The 20,488-nt window shown below is 45.6% G+C and overlaps 2 protein-coding genes across 2 annotated transcripts; one reads left to right on the top strand and one right to left on the bottom strand.

The window, feature by feature from the left end:
• The first annotated feature begins 5,069 nt into the window (after positions 1-5,069).
• On the top strand, positions 5,070-8,324 carry LOC131290711 (protein-tyrosine sulfotransferase). The gene is made up of 6 exons (XM_058319876.1): positions 5,070-5,213; positions 5,280-5,726; positions 5,805-5,926; positions 6,133-6,690; positions 7,419-7,617; positions 7,678-8,324. Exons 2-6 carry the CDS (start codon positions 5,580-5,582, stop codon positions 7,837-7,839), a joined length of 1,188 nt encoding a protein of 395 aa, XP_058175859.1. The 5' UTR covers positions 5,070-5,213; positions 5,280-5,579; the 3' UTR covers positions 7,840-8,324.
• Positions 8,325-11,640: 3,316 nt separating this feature from the next.
• On the bottom strand, positions 11,641-18,800 carry LOC131291441 (alanine aminotransferase 1). Its single transcript, XM_058320652.1, has 4 exons — positions 18,387-18,800; positions 18,119-18,208; positions 11,898-12,984; positions 11,641-11,824 (listed from the first exon to the last, which is right to left on the bottom strand). The coding sequence occupies exons 1-4, from the start codon at positions 18,711-18,713 to the stop codon at positions 11,676-11,678; spliced, it is 1,653 nt and encodes a 550-aa protein (XP_058176635.1). The 5' UTR covers positions 18,714-18,800; the 3' UTR covers positions 11,641-11,675.
• Positions 18,801-20,488: the final 1,688 nt, after the last annotated feature.

The raw sequence follows: 20,488 nt of genomic DNA, 5'->3' as shown, positions 1-20,488 counted from the left end.
TTGCTGTAACCCATCAATTAGCATTGCGCCTCTTCTCGGAAAACTCGGCCCCGGTTCCGGTTAAAACACCTCCCCACCCCTTCCCGCCGTTTGATGGCCGTATGTGAAGGAGGTGCCGGTTCGCCCGCACTTAAAATGCCATCAATCGCCATCGCGTCTCGTTCGGGGCGACACAATGTTAATGGAATTGCCCGTCGGAAGAGTAAATTACACGACGTTTGCATCCCGCCCACCGTCAATGGGCGTGGGTGGTTTAAGGGTGAGGGGAGACGGGGGGGATTGCATCCGCCCTCTAGCTCTCCTCCCGAACTTCCTTCCCCCCCAAAGGGCCCGGGCAAGCTAATAGCGAAATATTGTTGGGTTGTTTTGGTCAAAAAGACCACCGGCCACCATGGGCTTTCCATCAAATGGTGTGCACAATAAGTGGAGGTAGTTAACAAACAAAAAGAAAACAGTGAAAAGTGACACGAGATGAGTTTAGGCAACATTATCGGGCGAAAAACAAAACCGCCGTATCAGTTCGATAGAAGAAGAAACGTGAATGATGGACCTAATTGCGTTTCGCGATAGGAAAAGGGAAAACCGAAAATTACATTAGAAAAAAATTATTTTCCACTTTCCACCGATGCCATCGGGCTCGCGTCCCTCTCCGCCCGTTGTCCTTCGGGTGCCCGCGGCGGGGATTAGTGCGTCTCATCCGCGGACCGCAGCTTCCCCGTCCTCACCCTGTGCGATCGGCAGGCCAATAATCAACGAAATCCATCAGGGCACGTACTTATCACCCAGTTTAGTCTAGTCCACGGATCCGACCGGGTCGCGCGCCTACGAGCACTGACGTGTGTGTGTGTGTTTTTTTTCTTCTGTTCTATTTCGGTACTGGTTCATAAAGCTGGTTTAAAATTTCCTTCATCAGTGTCCGCGTGTTTGTTTGGATTTTTGTCTCTGTTTTTAAACGCTCCGTAAGCCGCCGCTTTCCTCCGCCACCTTTTGGGCCGTTGATAATCCGGCCGGTTCTTTGGAGGGTCGGCTTGTGCAACGTGGCAATCGCTGCGTGTCCGGCGATAAGCGTGATCTTGATCTTCCGGGAACTCGTTGACATACAAACACGCGAACAAAATCGAACCTGCTGCCGGCAAATGATCGATTTGTCGAGCTGGTAAGCCACGGCTTTGTCAACCGCTCAACGGACGACGACCCTTCCATATGGACACTTGTTAGGTAAAATATGGCCTCCTATTTTGAACCGACTTGTATTACTAACTGCAAGTTGGTGGTTGGTGGTTTGGGTGTGAGATGAACGATGTTTATTTAAGTATCATTTAATTTGTTTAAAAGATTTCACCCTGTTGTAATTATGAAAAGTATTCAACTCTGTTCCTGGATTTAGTTGCAAACGAAATACCCATTTTCACTTTGAAAAGTGCGGATGATGGATCACTCTTACTGTTGTTTTGTTGAACAAATTTCAGTGTTTTGTTTTTTTTTTGAAAGCTGAGCTTACGTTTTCGTGATTTTAATAAGCAAACCATTTGTACATGGATATTAAATTTTATTTTTGCCAAGCACTAATGAGACACAAAAGAGATTGCACACAATTGAAAAGAATTGACAGATAAATTGAACACAGTTCAATCACACGTCCGATGAAATTGAGGTAGAGAGCATTGACTTTGCAACTATGCAGGAATTCGGATGATAAACATACTTTTTCAAATCAAATATGGTTGATAAATTATTCTGTGTGTTACATATAGGCAATTTTTTAGCAAAATAGGGAAAATATAATTACGTCGGGCGTGAAACGGCATTTAAACCATGCAGAAAATTACTCTTGAAACCTAACCCCAATCTTTCAACCAATTGCCTTCGTGTAGCTGTGAACTGTTTTCCATTTCGATAGAAGTAACGAGTCTTTCGAGCAAGTTTGTTAAAAACAACTAAATGCTCGTGGATTTATAGTACTCTCCATTTAATTACTTTAGTTATTTTTTTTAAAAGTTGGTTTGTTTTGTTTAGTTAGTTTGTCAAGAGTTTTGCCAATTCTTCACTAACAGATACGCATACGTACATCTATGGGTTTTTGATATGGTTCCGCTGAACTATCTATGACTACGCCAGTGCATTCTTTCCGGCTGCTCCGGTGCCATCGTCTGGTAGCATTCGACGAACGCCACTTCGCCCTCTTCCGGTATTCGCTTTGTTGCATCTCGGTTACGAGTGTTTCATTTGGTTTTGCTTCGGTTTGCTATCGGTGAAGTGGTACAAACAAAAAAAGAGGGCAAACAGCTGCGCCCGGTTGCATTATGCACTCGACCCTCGTCTCGCAGCCCGATATTGTAGCAGCCCGAACGTAACATCTCTCCGTGTATCGTTTTCGCCACGTTTCCATCGTCCCTTTTTTCCCGTTTCGTGGCTTCGTTGATTCTTTTTTTGTTGTTTTGCTTACGTTTCGTACTTCTTGCGCTAGACCCTGGTGCTGGTGCAAGTGCATCGTCATTAATTCTGCGGGCGGCGAACGGAAGGAATTCGAAGTGCTGATTAGTGGCGAACGAACCATACGTCCGTTACATCACTCGTTCCCGATGACCCTTTGGGTGGCTGCGCTTCCGGGTTCAATAAACAGTATACTGTGCTTGCTATTCGTTTTTTCCGCCGGGTTCTTAAATAGTTCATTAATACGTACAGCTCAAATGCGCTTCTCCATATTTTTAATCCATTCCCAAAAGGTTATGTTTTCATAAACCGCACCGCAGATTCACTCTGGCAAGCACTCGGCGATATTTTCAATCAGATGATTAAATTAATTATCCTGTGGCGTAACCTAAAATATCCTAGTGTGAATGTATCGCCGAAAACAAAACGGTTTAGTATATAAGGTTAGGAGTATAATGTCTCTCAAAAGGGGTTGGGCAAGTCTCAAAGGGCCCAAAACAGTAGAACACCCCTTATACCTTACTGAATGATTTTGTTATTCATGGTGTTAATTATTTATATTCTTCGTCTTCATTATCTCGATACAGGAAAGGGCAGCGTTTGCGATTTCCTTTCCGGTAGAGATACTCTAAAAGCTGAAAATTTAATAATTACCTGATAACGTTGCTTTATACCGATGAGATCTTTTCAGAAACTGAAATTTCTCTAGAATAGTTGAGGATTCAATTATCCGACTTTCATTTTAGCCTTTGAGAACGTAGAGATAAAATTTCCTTCTACCTAGTTTTTCGTTGCCGTTGTGACTGTTAATCGCTGTTTTGATTTTTTTTATTCTTCGATATCCGGTTACGATGTCAGAGATCGCCCTTATGTTTCCCATATTGTTGGTGCATTTATTATTCATTTATCCTCTGTTATCTTAATCTCTTTTTAAGCACTAGCTTTTGCTTGTGTATTGAGTTTTAATATTATTATCTTTCATCGCTTTATTAATTTGGTTTTGTTTTCAACCTGCTGATCTTTTTTTTTCATTGTGGATGGATAGTGGTTTCACTCGTCCCCGGAATATTCCAGGTTCTAGATTTTGGCAATGGATTATTGAATCGGCAATACAGTTTTACATTGTTTTACTTCGATGTAGTACTGTTATACCTTGACGCGGAAAGGAGCTAAGGCTTGAAATCCGTTAAACATTTACATTTCATAAGAAAACACCTCCCACAAAATTACATCTAGAGATTTTTTTAAATTATGTAACGTGTTGCCGTCAGTTGTAGCTAAGGTATTTTTTGCATTACGATTGATCCATGGTTATTTTATTCTTTTATTTTCATTCCCTTGTAAATGTTATGTTGTACGTTGCTAGTCTTGAGAAGTGGAATGGTTTACTTTGAGGATGAGCAGAGGGTCCCCTTCACATGTGGTTTCTATGGCGTATGTTCTACCGCCGGATGACTCATTACATTACAACTTTGCTGTGGGATTGAGTTTCTTTGGGACGATACAGTTAAATGGGTTTTTGTCGATTAAAATTTAATGTGTCAAACAGGGTATTAATGCTTCTCTCCGGTTTGGTTTCTTTTTCATTTTAGATACAATCGAAGTAGCTGATCGCAGCGCGTAGCGTAATTTCAAATCCGAACGCCCAGTTAGCTGAGTTTGTTTACCGACGTCGCGCGTAATTTATTACCGTTGGCTCTTTTCGTCACGTCCGCGCGCGACCAACTCTTGTACCAATGGCCAAGCAGGAAAGCACCATCATCAAGAAGTCGACGAAGACGGCCGCGACGCAGACCGAGCCGGCGGTGACGGCGGCCACGAGTTGATGCTGAAACCTCCTCGATAGAAAATGCCGCAGACACCGACGACGACGACGACAACGACGACGACGACGGCAGGGAAAAGGAAAAGTTAGCGGCCAGCAAGTGACGCCGCAAACGAACAGCAGCCATAAGTGCTAAACACTTCTAACGGTCCGTTCTATTTTTCCCCGATTTCGGCGGCCCTCAAACCCCGCTTGCCCAGACCACCGAGATACGAGGATCGACACTCCGAGCGGCACAGATACGCCACGAGTGTCTTCAGCGGCTGTACAAAGTTGGCGCTCTGCGCGAGTTTTGCGTTAGAACAGCTGCAGCGTGCCGTCTTTTTTTTTGCGCAAGGTATTTGCGAGTGGGCTGAGCTCGAATGGTAAGGAAAGAAGTTCGATAAGCGAGCTCGAGAGGCGGAAGCTTGGAAACTGAAACAGAAGCTGAACTTCATACCCTGCTGTGTGGTACACTACTTACTGACCTCAAACGGTGACAACACACAACTTTGAGTCACGCGGTGGTGGAACGGGAGCGCCGGCTTATGCCGATGCCGTGGAAGAGGCTGACGGATGGATTGAGCGATGGACCCGGCACCTGACCCTGGTGGCTATCGAAGCGTCACATTCTTTTGCTAGCCCAGAAGCCGCTGCAACGGGACTGTTCCATGCAGTATCGTCTTATCCCAGCTCCCGCTGTCCCTGTTCTACCATCTAGAGAAGATCCGTTTTACCTCTAGCTGCACAACATTCGTCGTTTCTTTCAACGGGGGGGAGAACGTCGTACACAGTTCCTAAGTGGTTCCAAAAAAAAGACATTGCGAAAAAACCCAACCGAACATTGTCAGCCGATTTGAAAGATTATTTTCCAAACGAGTAAGGTGCAGAAGCTCGTAGGTGACATACAGGAAAACATATCGATACGCGGAGGTATCGTTTTATGAGCGTTACAAGAGTGTAACGAGCAGTGAAGGTAATTCTTTCCCCTCAGGTGAGCTCGTATTAAGCTTAATTAATAACCCTATCTGTTTATTTTCAGTGCAAAGACTGTCTGTAGAATCAAAGACGCGCTCACGCTTCGAAGAAAGCTGTTGCAAACCGAACCAGAGACAAAAACCACCGACTGAATTCCGTCGTTAGTAGCTTAGAAAGTCAAGTAAGACGTGGCGCTTTACTTAGCGTAAACTCATATCGAAGCGGAAGCGGTCGATATCGACCTAAACCGAACACAAACAGCACGCCAAAAAAAAAAACTTAAGTAAGAACGAAGTTGGCCCGGAACAACGGAAGCTAACCTGATAGTGCAAATTTTGCCTCGCTTTACCTTCGGCCTCGTACGATGCGACTAATGCTGCGTAATCGCAAACTGTTGCTGGCGGCCGGCGCCTCCCTGACGGTGCTGGTGCTGCTGTGGAAGTGGTCCGACGTACAGGTCGCCTGTTGGGGCGGAGTGCCCGGCCCGGGTGCCATGGTGCGCGACGAACAGGTACGGACTATACGGTTGCATCTGCTCATCTCGGTTTAGAATCGTGGGTGTGACTGTGTTTCGTGTTGTTCTTTGCAGAGTCAGGATGGTGGAGGCAACTATAAGTACCATCGGAACATGCCGCTGATTTTCATTGGCGGCGTACCACGGTCCGGAACTACGCTCATGCGTGCCATGCTAGACGCCCATCCGGAAGTACGGTAAGCGCATGCATGATAGTTTTTTTTATTATATCACTTGCCGTGTGAAATAATTCGAGGAGTCTTTTAAGTTATACAGTTTCTAGCTGAAGGATTTTTATCTCCAAAAATTTCAAAACTTAGTTAACTCAAAAGAGTGTGATTGTTTTCACATTCTCCGACACTAAACGCAAACAAACGTTTTAACAATCTATTCTTTTCCGTAGGTGTGGTCAGGAAACTCGCGTCATACCGCGCATTCTGCAGCTGCGCTCGCACTGGATGAAGTCGGAAAAGGAATCGGTGCGGCTGGTCGAGGCCGGCATCACCAAGGAGGTGCTGAACGGGGCGATCGCACAGTTCTGCCTCGAGATCATCGCCAAGCACGGCGACCCGGCGCCCCGGCTGTGCAACAAGGACCCGCTCACGCTCAAGATGGGCTCGTACGTGATCGAGCTGTTCCCGGAGGCGAAGTTCCTGTTCATGGTGCGGGACGGGCGCGCCACGGTGCACTCGATCATTTCGCGCAAGGTCACCATCACCGGCTTCGACCTGACCAGCTACCGGCAGTGCATGAGCAAGTGGAACCAGGCCATTCAGACGATGCACGAGCAGTGCAAGGAGATTGGCAGCGACCGGTGCATGATGGTGTACTACGAGCAGCTCGTGCTACATCCCGAGCAGTGGATGCGCAAGATCCTGAACTTCCTCGATATCCCCTGGAACGACTCGGTGCTGCATCACGAGGAGTTTATCAACAAGGAGAACGGTGTGGCGCTTTCCAAGTAAGCCAATTTCATGCACCATTGCTGTACAAGAGTTTTTCTTTATATCTATGATACACATTCTATCATATAAGCAAGGGATTCTCATTTATAAACACCATTGCTTTTCTTTGCTCTTCCGCAAATGATTTAAATTCTTAAACTTTCCATCCACATTGCCTTAATTGGAAAGAGTGCTAGTCTTCGATGTTTAAAGGAAAATGTGTGCTATACTACAAATCAAATGTCAAAAGACAAATTGTTTAAATTTTTAAACTTTGTGTCAGTAATGATCGGATTAAAAACAATAGTAGCCGCCAATGTTTTGAGGTACAAAACTTTGTGCTACACTTCATTTCACCATCAAAAGCCTTCTACTAGGGAAATAATTAAACGGAACCATTTTTGGAGAAAACCTTTCACACATCTCAGTTAGTAGGGTATTGATCGGTTGCTTTTCAGTCTTAAAAAGTGTGAAAAACCCATAAATAAGGGCCACTGAGTAGGTGATAAGTAGAAGTTTTGAACATTCTAACTGATCGTAGAACAGTGAAAAAAAATAGTGTTTAATGTTTGATGTTTTCTCCATCAGCTTTGTGTACACAAACAGATAATACTCTGGTGCTATTTCATAGTATTTAAATTATTTCGAAACTTTGTCATAAGTTAAATTTTAAAACCAAAAACTTTCTAGTCAAGTGCCTATAGAACCACTAAAATGATTTTCTTTCTTTCAAAATATCGCGCAGAGTGGAACGATCGTCGGATCAGGTCATCAAGCCGGTCAACCTGGAGGCACTGGCTAAATGGGTCGGTAAAATACCGAACGATGTGGTGCGTGACATGGCGGACGTCGCACCGATGCTGTCCGTCCTCGGTTACGATCCGTACGCCAACCCACCCGACTACGGAAAACCGGACACGTACGTCCAGGAGAACACCCACAAGGTAAGCACGAGATCGTTCGAAGCTAAGTCGGGTACGCTAACCGTTTTGGTGTTTAAACAGGTGAAATCAAACTCGGAGCTTTGGGAGCACCGAGCGAAGGAGCTGCTGAACCGGGACGCGGACCGGTTCGCTGACAACGCACCACCGAAGGCAAAGGATGCCGATGAAGATGACTACGGTGGTGGAGGCGGTGGTGGCAGCAAAGCGGATCACAAAACGTGATGATAAGGCCTCGGCAAAGGCCTTCCCCGGGACGGAATGGGGGACAGATTGGCTAACGCCAGTGGTAAAGCAGCGTGCGTGTATGTGCGCTGTACGTACAATTTATGGTTTTAAGGACAAATCGTTTCGTTCGCTGAGAGAAATAAGCATACAATAGTCGGTATCAGCATCGTTCCGGCCAGCTTTGGCTGCAATGGCGTGTGTACATATAAGTAGCGAAGTAGACAACATTAAACAGGGCAAGTTAGGCGAAACGTTTGAAACCGAGCGATGCTTGCTTCCAATCTTCGAAATGCTGTAGAAAGAGAGTAGACAAACAAGGGGAAAGACAAGACAAATGATCATGACGACGCTTTGTACAGCGAATGTGGTGCAATGTGATGTGTTGCTTGTTTGTGTCGGCAAACACACAGAGGGTACAGTTTCGAGTCGCTTTACCGATTAGTTTCGCTTTAAGAGTACCGATTTCCAGCTTCACCGCGGTATGGGCGAAGTTCTCTTCTGCAACGCTTAACCATCGTATATATATATATATCGATCTATATAGTAAGTAAAATAATCTTCTGCACCGTTTGGTGCCACACACCTCTCTCAGCACCTGTACGATTCCGAGCTGGAGCAGACGCCACCAGCTTTTTGCTCACAAGGACTGGTTGTATTCGAAATGTCTACCAAATGTCTCGAGTGCCAATCGAACTCGAGTGGCTCGGACAGATGCATCAGCTTTTGTGTCGGTAGAAAAGATTAAAAACAAGAAGCTAGCAATTGAATTAGTTGTAATTAACACACAAAAAAAGATGGCCAACATGGATTGCGAAAGTTCAAGTAGAGTAAACAAAAGCACACTACAAGAAAATAGGAGAAACGATGCAGGTGGGATGCCATTGCGTTCAGTTTTGTTTGTTTTGTTAGCACTCTCGGATATTGTGCAACGTTCCGTGGATCAAGCGTGGCTTGTGTAGTGTGATCCGTAGAAAAAGAATTCCTAATTAGCGTACGTGGGTCAGCTTTGTTTTTGAAGGGAGAGATTAATGCAGCCACCCATGCAAGCCCCAGCTCTTGCACTCCAGCTCGGCAATAGGCAAAAGTGCAAGGAGTATAAATTCGCAATATAGTAACCGTACAACGCAAAAACAATAACAATTTACATTATTCGACACGCACAACAGGTATACATACAAATATCCTATTATACACCGATATACATGTATAGGAAGCTAGGGTTATACAAGTAGAAACAGTTTTCCAGAACAGGTTGAGCCAAGGAAAGTTAAAGACAGCATGTAATCGACCACAGCCATGTCACTGGCCATGTCAACGAAGTCAATGGAATAGACTGGGGAAGCACAAAACAAACACACATCTATAAATAACAAGTTACAGAAGCGCGGCGCTAAGAGACAAACAATCATTTGAAACAATCCGGGTACGGAGGGGGGACATCGAGCTCTTTTTTGAATATAAATCCGTCAAAAGCCGTCGAGGCAACGTAGAGGAAAGCGGGTCGCTTGTTACCCGAACGGCGGCATATAGCAGATACTTACATACGTACACGGAGTTCAGGTGCATCTTAAAGGAGTAAAGCAACGCACGATGGGCTCGTGGTAGTGATCGACGTTCGGACAGCCGGAAGGACGCACACTTTCGCTGGCGTTGTTTATGTGTTTTTTTTCTTCTGCCCGCTTGCTTGGTAGGAGACAGCCTACCGAAGAAAAAACACAGAAATATGATAGTGTACATAGTCCATGTGAAACATGTTTATTTTAATTTCCAAAAAATCCCGAATCGGAGCTGCAAGCGGCGAGCATTTTCGCGGCCAGCCCGCCCAGGGATCTTGCTAGTTAAAAAAAACCCGTCGGGAGCGTCTTGGCGGCAATATGGGGAAATATGCAATCATAACGAGTATTTTACGACTGGTACACGGAAAGGCGAAAAGGAAAACCCGGGCATGAAGAGAGTCTGTGTATGTACAGCGTTAGAAGCGATGAAATGGAGGACGACAAAGGAATTAAATAAAATGTATGAATGTTATTATTAAAAAGTAAAACCGGTGTCCTTCCTTTGGGTGGAATTTAGTGGAACAAAACGAGCAGAAACAATTGTTGATAACGATTATGGGTCTAATTTTTATTTCCAATTATTGTCCCTTTGGTACTTTTGGAATGAGTCTGTATAATTTTCATAATTTGTATGTTACAGTGTTTTTGGCACGGTCGACGGAAGGCGGAACCGATGTGTCGTTTGTTATATTTTTGTTCGTACAGAGTTTGTCCAATACTTTCCAATATTTGTTTAGTTTTTAGCATTCAGAAGCGGCAAAAGGTAGGTAGACATAGCAACAGCAATCCCTATGGAAACGATGGGAGTCTCCGGAAGGGGAAATAAACAAGCAAGCAAATCCATACACCATGAACCATCTTTTCCTACGGCTCGCATCATTATCCTGTGAAGTGTAGAAAAATTATTGTCTAGTTTCATTCCGTCCTTCCCTTCCGGTCTGATCCTATCCAGCGTTCCAGGAGTTTTCTTTCATTTACTCACTGTCCGTCTTTTATACCTACGCCAAAACAATCACTTTTCAACTTTCAACCGATCAATCAGGCTTTGATTATGTGTTTTTTTGTGGCTTCGTTTAACCAAACAAGCTTATTTAAATTTTCTCTATTCTGCCAATTATTGCTCAAATTTTAATTAACGTTGCTTTGCTTTTCCTTCTTCTCATATTCATAAGCATCACATATTTATTCGCTTTATGATAAAAAACATTTGTAATGGCAACGTAAAATGGAAAAGGTATGTAAAAGATGGAAAAAACGCTTCCAACCACGTTATTATTGCGAAATACGATTACGATTTTCGTCTCGTTTTATTGGTCCGCACGCACCGGTGCGCATAAAGCATACAAACAATAGATCTATACATAGAGGAAAAAAAAAACATTTTAAAAACAGAAACAGACATTTTGTGATGCATATTTTAAGAACTGCGTTTACCCTTGTTGCATGAAAGCCGAGGTTTGGACTTTCGCGTTTTCTTTTCGCTTAAAGTTTGCCTACCGTACGCGACGGTTGCAGGGGCGAGATATATACTTATATAGTGCATACACGTACATTAAACACACACTGGACAGACACGGTGACTAAGGGAACGATTTCATGTTTAAAACGACTATACTTCAAAACAGCTGCGGGGTAGCACCACTTGGATACTATTGTAAATTGCCTACAATCTACGAGAAATCTTGATTAACCACCTGCTTTCGGCATCTCCTTACACCGCTTATCCCTGTCCGCTCGCCCCAGACGCCGCGTTGCTTGCGTGCGCTAAGCCCTTCTTTTCTCCTATCTGCCGCAATTTGATTGCTTCGAATAATATTATTTTGGAATTTCTTTTTCGACGCTTTCGACTCAATAACGGAACTAAACAAGACGCTGAGATAATGCAGGTATGCACAGCCGAACGATTGATAGCGCGTAATGCTCCGGCTTCCGGCTTCCGGAATTGAGTCAAACGGTCACCGCAAACTGCATCGATTTCCGATATGTGTACCAATGTGTGTATGTGTGTATTGTGTGTGCTCCATCCGTCGGGCCTTGTCTGTACGCCAACTTTTTCCACCACTCCTCACCCTCGGCAAGTGGTCATCGTTCTTATCTTAGTAAAAGTGCATTCGCTTTCCGGGTGTTTCGTTGTTGTTTCGCTAAAGACGGCGCGTAACGTTTGCCGTGTGTGTTGCATGTGTTTGTGACTATGTGTGTGTGTGCGTGTGTCTCACGGGTTACGGCATCCAGATGCGAAAAGCGAAATAGACGCGACCGGGGCCCCCCGACCGAGGATTACTTGTACTTCGCCAGGAACTTCTCGTGGAACGACTTGAACAGTCCGAGCATCTCCTTCAGCTTTTCCGGCTGGGGCAGAATGGTGGTGCGGAAGTGGTACGTTCCTGGGCGCTGTCCGAAGCCGGAGCCGGGCACGATGCAGATACCTAGAGTGGGATGAGACGGAATCGGTTAGCGTTACCGAGAAGAAATGTTTCGCTGGGAGAAAGTGTCTCTTACCGGTTTCCTCGAGCAGCTGGAATGCGTAGAAAGTGTCGGCCGGCTTACCGTCCGCCTTGGCCGCCTCGAGCGCCTTCGGGGGCAGCCGGATCTGGGGGAACGCGTACATGGCACCCTGCACCGGATTGCATGAGAAGCCCTCGATCGAGTTGAAGGTGCGGGCGACCAGCTCGGCCCGGTCACGGAGCGACTCGAGCACGGCCGCCTTCTCCTTCGCGAACAGTTCGTACGAGGGTTCGCCGGGCCGGGGCGGGTTGACCACGCAGTCGAGCACGGCCTGGCCGGCGGTGGTCGGGCAGAGCTGGGCCGAGATGCACTTCAGCAGCATCGCCCGCACGTCCGGGCACAGGTTGACGATCTCGGCGTACCCGCCGCGAATGCCGCACTCGCCCATGTAACCCTTCGAGCAGGACATGAAGCTGCACAGCTCCATCTTGCTGTACGGCTCGCCCATCTCCATCATGACGCGCTTGAACGAGTGGAACTTCGAACCAGCCTCGTACACGTTGTCCTGGTACACCTCGTCGGCGAACAGCACCAGCCGCTCGCGCTGCGCAAACTTGATGATCTGCTCGATGTTGTCGCGCGACAGCACCTGGCCGGTCGGGTTGCCCGGGTTGATCACAACCAGAATGCGCGGGGCCGACGTCTTGCGCGCCTCCGCCAGCGAGCGCTCCAGCTCACCAATGTCCAGGCCCCACTTGTTCGCCTCGTCCAGGTAGTAGCCGATCTGCTCCATGTCAAACTCGGCGATCGTCGCCGAGTAGAGCGGGTACTGCGGGATCGGGATCATCACGCCCGGCTTCTTGCCGTCGATCGGGCAGCGCAGCAGCGCCATCAGCACCTTGATGCCGCCGGACGCGCCCGCCGACAGGATGATGTTGTTCCAGTCGGCCGGGATGCCACCGTCGCGCCGCTCGATGTACTCGGCCGCGTGCCGCCGGATCACCTCGATTCCGGCCGAGTCGGAGTACGAGCCCACCGAGCCACCCTTGCAGCCGTCAAGGATACCTTGCGCACGCTGCTTCGCATCCTCCGGGATGTTCGGGTCCTTGAACAGCGGCGGATAGGACACCAGTCCGAGCACCTGCAACCACATGAAGGGAATGCTATTACTATTTTGTTCATCTTCTTAAACGTTCACCGATGCCTCTCGGTTCTTATAGATACAAATAGTAACCATTTGGTAGGAAGGTGAAAATAAATTGTGTGTGTGTGTGTGGCACCCGGTGCAAATGAAGGTGCGATAATCCAGCATCGATAATAATAATGGATGCTGGATGAAACAAAGGCTCCACAGACAAAAGGACTTGACAGATCGAAGAGCGATAGATGTTAGTACCGGTACGAACTTTACCACGTGCGGAACGATCTGAACAAATGAAGAGATAGTTAAGTTAAATAAAGAAATATAGCAAGTGAAAAAAAGAAACCAACTTAGGTACAACAGTATGAATTAATTGTACTATCATATTATTCGTAATCCAACAGTTGGAGGCCTCTTTAGAACGAACGTAAACATTATTTAATCATCTAAAAAATGAGTACTTCTTTTACGTTTTAGCTTCCCCTCCCGAGGTTACTTTTGCGGAGCTTAGAATCCTCTCTAGAATGTCTATATTCGTCTATATTCCTCGTAGAATCATCTTACCGGAAAAAGACCTTTGCTGATCTTTCTGAAAAGAAGAGTGCGATTAAATTGAGTCCATACCGTCTTCACAAGCGAAAGGTCAAAGGGAACAGTATCGAATACATCGTTCACCGTACAAAACCATCCGGCAACTCCGTGCAATTAAAAGCAATTCGCCAATCGACGCCACCATATCACGCCATCCATCCGGAAGCGTAAACAATTCCATTAGAGACTCTAGCAGCATAATATTCCGATAGGCGAGTCACTCGTGATGGCGTGATGGCAGCACCAACCATGCCAAACCCATACCAACGAACCGAAAGGGCCGGACGCGGCTTGGTTGATGAACGACGCCATTGGAAACCTAAGTCATTTTTATCCATTAACGATGTCCAGATGTTGAGTACGGTTGGGGAATCACAAGGTTAAACCCCAGGCGGGCCCAGTAACAGCTATAAATGGGCTCCAAATGTGTGTCTTTAAAATTTGCTATATGGAGTGTCACGCTGTGGACGTGATGCGACCGGAGAGCGACGTTATCGCCGTCCGGGGCAGTTCGCCTGACTTACATTTCATTTTCTAATTAGCTCTTAGGCTGTTGCAATAAAACAACAAAAAAATGGTTGCCCTCGGGTTTGCCCGGCAGTAGAGGCAGTCGGGTAGGAGCATACAGTTACTCCCAAAAGAGACGGTACAGAATCAAATTCGCCGGTTGACCCCGAATATGTTGCGAACATTGCAAAGGGAAGTTGTAGAGGCACAGTATACCTATCAAATAATCCTTACACTTATCATCTTCACACATTGATAAGAACTTATATGCTACTTCGAAGTATAAAAATCTGCAGTATCGCAATTGATCTTCTGAGTTTAATTCCTACTGTTTTCCTAGCTGTTATACAATCTAATTAATATGATTCATCGATTAGTTATGACATTTTTTTTCAATGTTTCTTTACAATATTATCTGAATCAATATTAAACTCTGAACAACGATTTATTCACAGCATTTTTTACAGTTGCTCGTAATTTACAAGGGTATTTTGACAAAAAAAAAGTTTCAAGTACGCTTTGACATGCTTATTAAAAATATCAGTGCCCATAAAAATAAAATTAAAACATAACTCATTAAAAATATCAGTGCCTACTTGACCAGCTGGCAGTTTAACTTATGGATTCTGATGGTGCACGAACACTTTTCAGACCACCGCGTGTTGTGGTGTTTAATTTGTTTGTGGCTCAACACTACGAAATAAACATCTTACTTCGGTTTTTTTGATAGGATTTATGTTCCTTGAGAATGCTCCTGCAATTTTCGGGACACGAATCGAGTTGGTCAAGATATTTGGGGTCAAGTGGGAAACTTAACTGTGTACCTTCACTTTGGGGAGTAACTGTATAAAAAAACCGCGACCCTTGTATCTATTGCGTGATTCCTCTTGCTTTGGGACGGACGGTAGCTGTTGCTACAAGGTGGAACACCGATAGCAAATCACGAGTGGCATCAGGTCGGTTGCGGTGTCATTGCCTTATCGTTCCCGGGCGGTTTGGCGTACGACTCAATATCGGCCTATCGTGGCGATGAGTCTCCGAGCGGCTCGTGCCGTTAAAACAAGGAATTTGCGTCTCGCCTCTTCTCGCACTTCATCGCTAATTTGAGTGGCATTATGTTTATGGACCATTTTACACCCTAGCAACCAGACATAACCAACAAGTTGTGTGGGTAGGTGTTCGTTCCCAAAATGGGCATTCTAATCACCGACCGTCGCTGGGACAATCCGTCGATATTGTTTGAGATGGTGCGAATTGGACAGTTGCCAAGATGATAAGCTTCTCCTGGAGAGATTCAGGAAAAAAAACAAGTGAAAATGGCCCGCGGGGGACAGATAATGACCCCCAAGGAATACACTCTTCCGTACCCACGCACATTCAAAATAGACATGCCAGACTGCGCTACCAAGGGCCTGTTGTTCGGCTCTGTATCTTTTCAGTAATTTCAACCATCTCTTTGTACACAGCGCGGAACAACGCTTCGAACGCGTAAACAACAACGGCTCGAAACGAGCGCTTGCCGATACTAAGAGACAAACAGAAATGAAAAACAAAACAACACGAATGTGGTCGCCAGAGCGTTCTATCGTACAGCAATGCAATCGGCTCGATCTCGAGATCGGTTCGGGACACCTTTGTTGGTTTGTCTACTGCAATCTCATTTACATTCTGATGACGCTGCAAATGGAACAAAATTCATATTGAAAAACCAAGGGGGTATCATCATTTTCCTTATCAACTCCCACTTGAACAGCTTGTTGAAGAATCTGTTTCTTCGAGGTGTTAATTTAGTACTAATGCCTTCACCTTTGGACAATACGGATTAAGCATAATGGGAATAGGTTAAATTCTCTTAGGATTTTCTTGCACATTCTATTTCCCAAAACCGCTTTCCTCTTGAAATAATGGTAGTTTATTTACGGCACATAAACAGTGAAACCATTATTTATCTAAACTGTGTTCTGTAGTACTGTTTGTTTCTCCCTCTATTGTTCTGATGAGTTTGTTTTAAGTCGGATTAATATTTGTGTTTTGTCTACAACTATAGTTTTAACAGATGGCTTCTACCAACTACAGTATTTTACAGTTTCCAATGGTTTTCATTCACAGAAAACATCTGCGCCACGGGCTCGGAAATTCGGTCAGAAGGTAGAAAATCATTGCCATTTAATACACAACAGGCAGGCTAGCGAAATTAATGTGTGAGAAAGAAAGAGTCAAAAATAGTATTTCAGTTTATGTTTCCGCAGGGGCACAACAAAGCAGCTCAGGCACGCGCGCTCGGCTACGCTCTAGGAATGTGCGTTTTTCTTGAGTCTTGGGCACAGTGGCCTGTATAGATGGATTTATACCTCCCATCCCTCCTTCCGGTCCGGAATGTTCGAGGTTTGCAACAAGAACACCCCGCCAGGACGGGGAAAATTGTTCTTTGCTTCGCCGCAGAGCAGAAGGTGCGTTATTGACACTGCGGCCATTTAGCGACATCTTGTGATAACGACGGCTCGGTATGCTTTCATCCCGCAATCGCAGTCACTTCCCCATCCGTAACATAACAGTCTCACGTGCAGGTCCACCCTACCTTTTCCGCGCGTGGCTGTGCGGAACAACTGCACTGGAAGGTACAAGGTAAATATGTGCCCCGGAGCGGAGCCGAGAAAACGTGAGCCGCCGGTTAGCACCGCATCACACAGCGGAGATAATTGTGGGCCGATTTCCTGTGCGACAGATTGTAACTAGACTAAGATAAACGGTTCACTACCAATCAACAACATGCTGTTCAATGTCTCAAAACAAAAATATTACCTTCGATAAACATGGTACGGCTTAACAACTGATAACGTCAATGAAAAATGCTAGCTATCAGCCGTCGATCTGTAAATAGGTGATAGGTTCTAATTAAAAGGAGACAATAAAACCACTCACGTTATTTGATATGAGTAGTCCAAAGGGAAAAGCATTAACAACTCTATGCTATAATGTTGTACTGATCTATAAAGCAGGCCGTTTTATCGTTCTATTTTTGTAACAAGAACGCCATTTATATACTGGTCATCTAACGTTCGATACTGTCAACTCCGCAGCAAACCCCACGCCCAAAAGGTCAGCGTGGTTGACCATCGAGCGCAAAACAATTCCTCGCGTGCCAATCGAAATCAATTCACGAACATAATTGGAGCACTTTTCCACCATGCAAGGCATATCCTCTCAAGTTGGTTGAAGTAACTTCTTCGCCTTTTATCAAACAATTACGCAATGACGTCGAACAAACGAAACCTTTAAGCTTTTAAAACGGAGGCAACTTTTTCTTCATTGCATTGCAGAGAGTAGGATTTTCTTCCGTTTCACGAAACCGAAAGAGAATTAGATGAACGTGGGTATGGAGCATCCACTGGTCGACCGGTTCCTGTTCCATCATCCGCCAAAAACCGGTTCTTCCACTTCGCAAATTTTGAACATTTCAATGCAAAATGCGAGACACGTGTTTGGAAGAACGCAACGAGCGTTCTAGTTTTCAGTGCGGCCAACGTGTAATAACTTCCTTTCTGCGACTCGGTTTTGCGTGATTACGTAACACGCCAGCACTCCAAAGGATCCCGCAGGTCAACGCCTTAACTGATGGGTTGCGGCATGTATGAAGGTGTGCACATTCAAATGTCACACCACTCGAACCCTCTCGGTTCTATTTTATTGCTTCGTTCGACGTTAAACGTTCGACATCTTATCCACCGGCAAAGGAACCGGAGTGAACGATAGCGTTCGACCGTACGCCCCAAAGGAGCTTTACGTTGATTACGGTGGTGTTGGTGTTGATAAGTGTGCTGCCCTCTTCCTTCAAGCGCCCCACCGGCGACTTCGGACTTTCGTTCTTGCACGCCCCACGTGGTAGGAAGGATATAGGACGCAGTTTACGTCACGTGGCAGCCGTTAGCTACCCGGCACTCCTGGCCGCACGGTTCCCCTCCCCCTTCGCGTCATGCGCACATCCAACTGTAAGGCACACACACGCACATACACAGTGAAATGTACAAACACTCACCTGGCGGATGAAGGTAATCGGTGGTTGGCCCATGGCGTGGCAGTCACCGATGTTGGCGCGGATTACTTCCTTGAACGGTTTCTTCGCACCCTGCACCGGTCGGTCGGTGGAAAGGAACCGTTTGTTGATGTCATCCATTGCCGCGTTGGGTGGGTTGCAATGGAGTGGAATAGAAATGAAGACGCAAAACACAAACATCGTCAGTTCATTTGGGAATTAGAATGTGGAGCACAATGGGGCCACAACAGGCCACCTCGCGGTTGCCTACCTGCTCCAGCTCCTTCTCGATCACACCGGCGCGGGCGACCAGCGGGCCACGGACCGCATACTCCATGGTTTTGATCGCCGGGTTGATGTTGTCGATTGACACGCATCGCTGCTGCTGCTGAACGCACGCCATCGTCACAATCGAGCGCCGGCTTTGCTGCTGCTGCTGTTGGGTCTGATTGATAGCGGACACGGTCGCTGGATGATGCTGGTGTGCTGATGAGGCCGCGCGTCCAATGCACACACTTCCCGGGCGCAGTAGTTGAAGGCCCCGAGAGCTCGCGGCACCACTCCTTTGACAGAGCGTCAGTGTTAGACTGAGCGTCATGGCTGGCGCGTTCGTTGGACTGGTCCCCTTTCGACAAACACTACACACCGGACGGACGGAGGCGAGGCGGGCGAAAACGGGCTGCTGCAGGGAGCAAACACACACACACACACACGAGCGCGTGTGATTGGGGCTGCCCTCGGCGAAGGGATCGACGCTTGAAAAAAGGGAGTTGTGTAGACGCGCTCGCGCTCTCGCGAAGTAAATCTCTTCCGACGAGCAATATCCGACTTATACGTTGGGCCCGGCTTGGCAGCGCCTTCTCGCCGCGATTCCTCTCCGCGGTTCGCGGCTTTTGTGTGCGGAATAAATAATTATTTATTTTTCGCGTCCGTTCAGTTGAACCGATGAAGCGCGCAAGATGAACGCCGAGAAAGAAAGCAAACGAGAAAGAAAGAAACGCGCTTGGGTTAGCATACATGAATTTTGGCACCCGAGCGAGGACACGTTTGCGGAAAACTATATTGAAAATCTATAAAAATAAAACATGTTAAAATATTTACATCCATGCGGCGAGGATGCGCTACCAATAGAGTGGAACCAATGTAATAAAAATACGTTGGATTTGCTTGGCCGCTAACTAATTATTTGGTGAATAAAAACCAATGAGTTACATCGGTAGTTATTCTGTTCTGCCCATGAACAACAAAACTAACATTTGTTTCATTTTTCAGAAAAGGCAGAACGTCTTCGGTGAGGATTTTTCCAAAAATTTGAGTAGTTGTGGAAATTTGACGACATCACAGCGAGAGTTAAGATGAGCTTAATGAACATTTAAAAAGGGTTTGCAATGTTTGCAACAGCCTCACAGATGTTTTACCATTTATGAACTAGGCATTAGTGAATAGATTAAAGTATCACAACTTCCGATACAATTGATAGCTACAATTTATTCCCTTGCGATGACAATTCAATCGGGAACCATGTTACAACATCGTCATGCTCTACTTTTTGGTTGCGTACGGAAACTTAAAGAAGTGTTTTGGGAGTATGAAGCGTGTTAAAGTAAATGAGTTCAATTGTTACTGTACAAGGGTTGTTCATTTTTAGTGGTTACAGCCAAACCCAGTAAGTACCGACCACTTTCCTCTGCTACAAACAGAGTTGGTCAGGAGTTGTTCCACCATACTACAAACACATGCTAGTCGTGGAACATAAGGTGACCCGACAGGACAAGGATCCCTTTTTATCAATTAAGCATACCAGCCACTCGAAGAATGAATTTTGGTAGTAATGCAAAACAGGACTATCAGACCATTAACATTTTTTGTGTAAAACAACCTCAACATAAGATCAATCGGAAAATGTAACGTTGCCCACGATACACGAGAAAAGCAGGCTAAAATTGGATTTCAAAATTAAAACAAAAATTTGCCGTCAAATTCTAGTGCAGCGAAAGCTTGGAAAAATAAATGTTGTTGTGGTACAATGATGTTGATTGGTACAATTACTAATATCATACAATTTGGGATAGTTTAGAGTCGTCTACAATTAAAGCATTCCTATACGTACGCAGTGTACGACAATTTAGATTATACATGATGAATAAATTAAATGTTCAACCAAATATTATGCTCTAGAAAATATCATTCAAATCGACAAATTAATTTGTGAAGTCTACAGGTCACAATCAGACAACCAATCCATTATACCGTTATCTATACAACCAGTGGCTGTTGTTTAACTACTGAACAATTGGTTGCCTTATGTGTTACCTATTTTTCACTGTACACTCGGAAGCAAAAACCTCTGCTGTGCATATAATTTACGTCGTT

The sequence above is a fragment of the Anopheles ziemanni genome, chromosome X (assembly GCF_943734765.1).
Source record: "Anopheles ziemanni chromosome X, idAnoZiCoDA_A2_x.2, whole genome shotgun sequence".
NCBI lineage: Eukaryota > Metazoa > Arthropoda > Insecta > Diptera > Culicidae > Anopheles > Anopheles ziemanni.
This window is presented reverse-complemented; position numbering and strand designations above follow the sequence as displayed.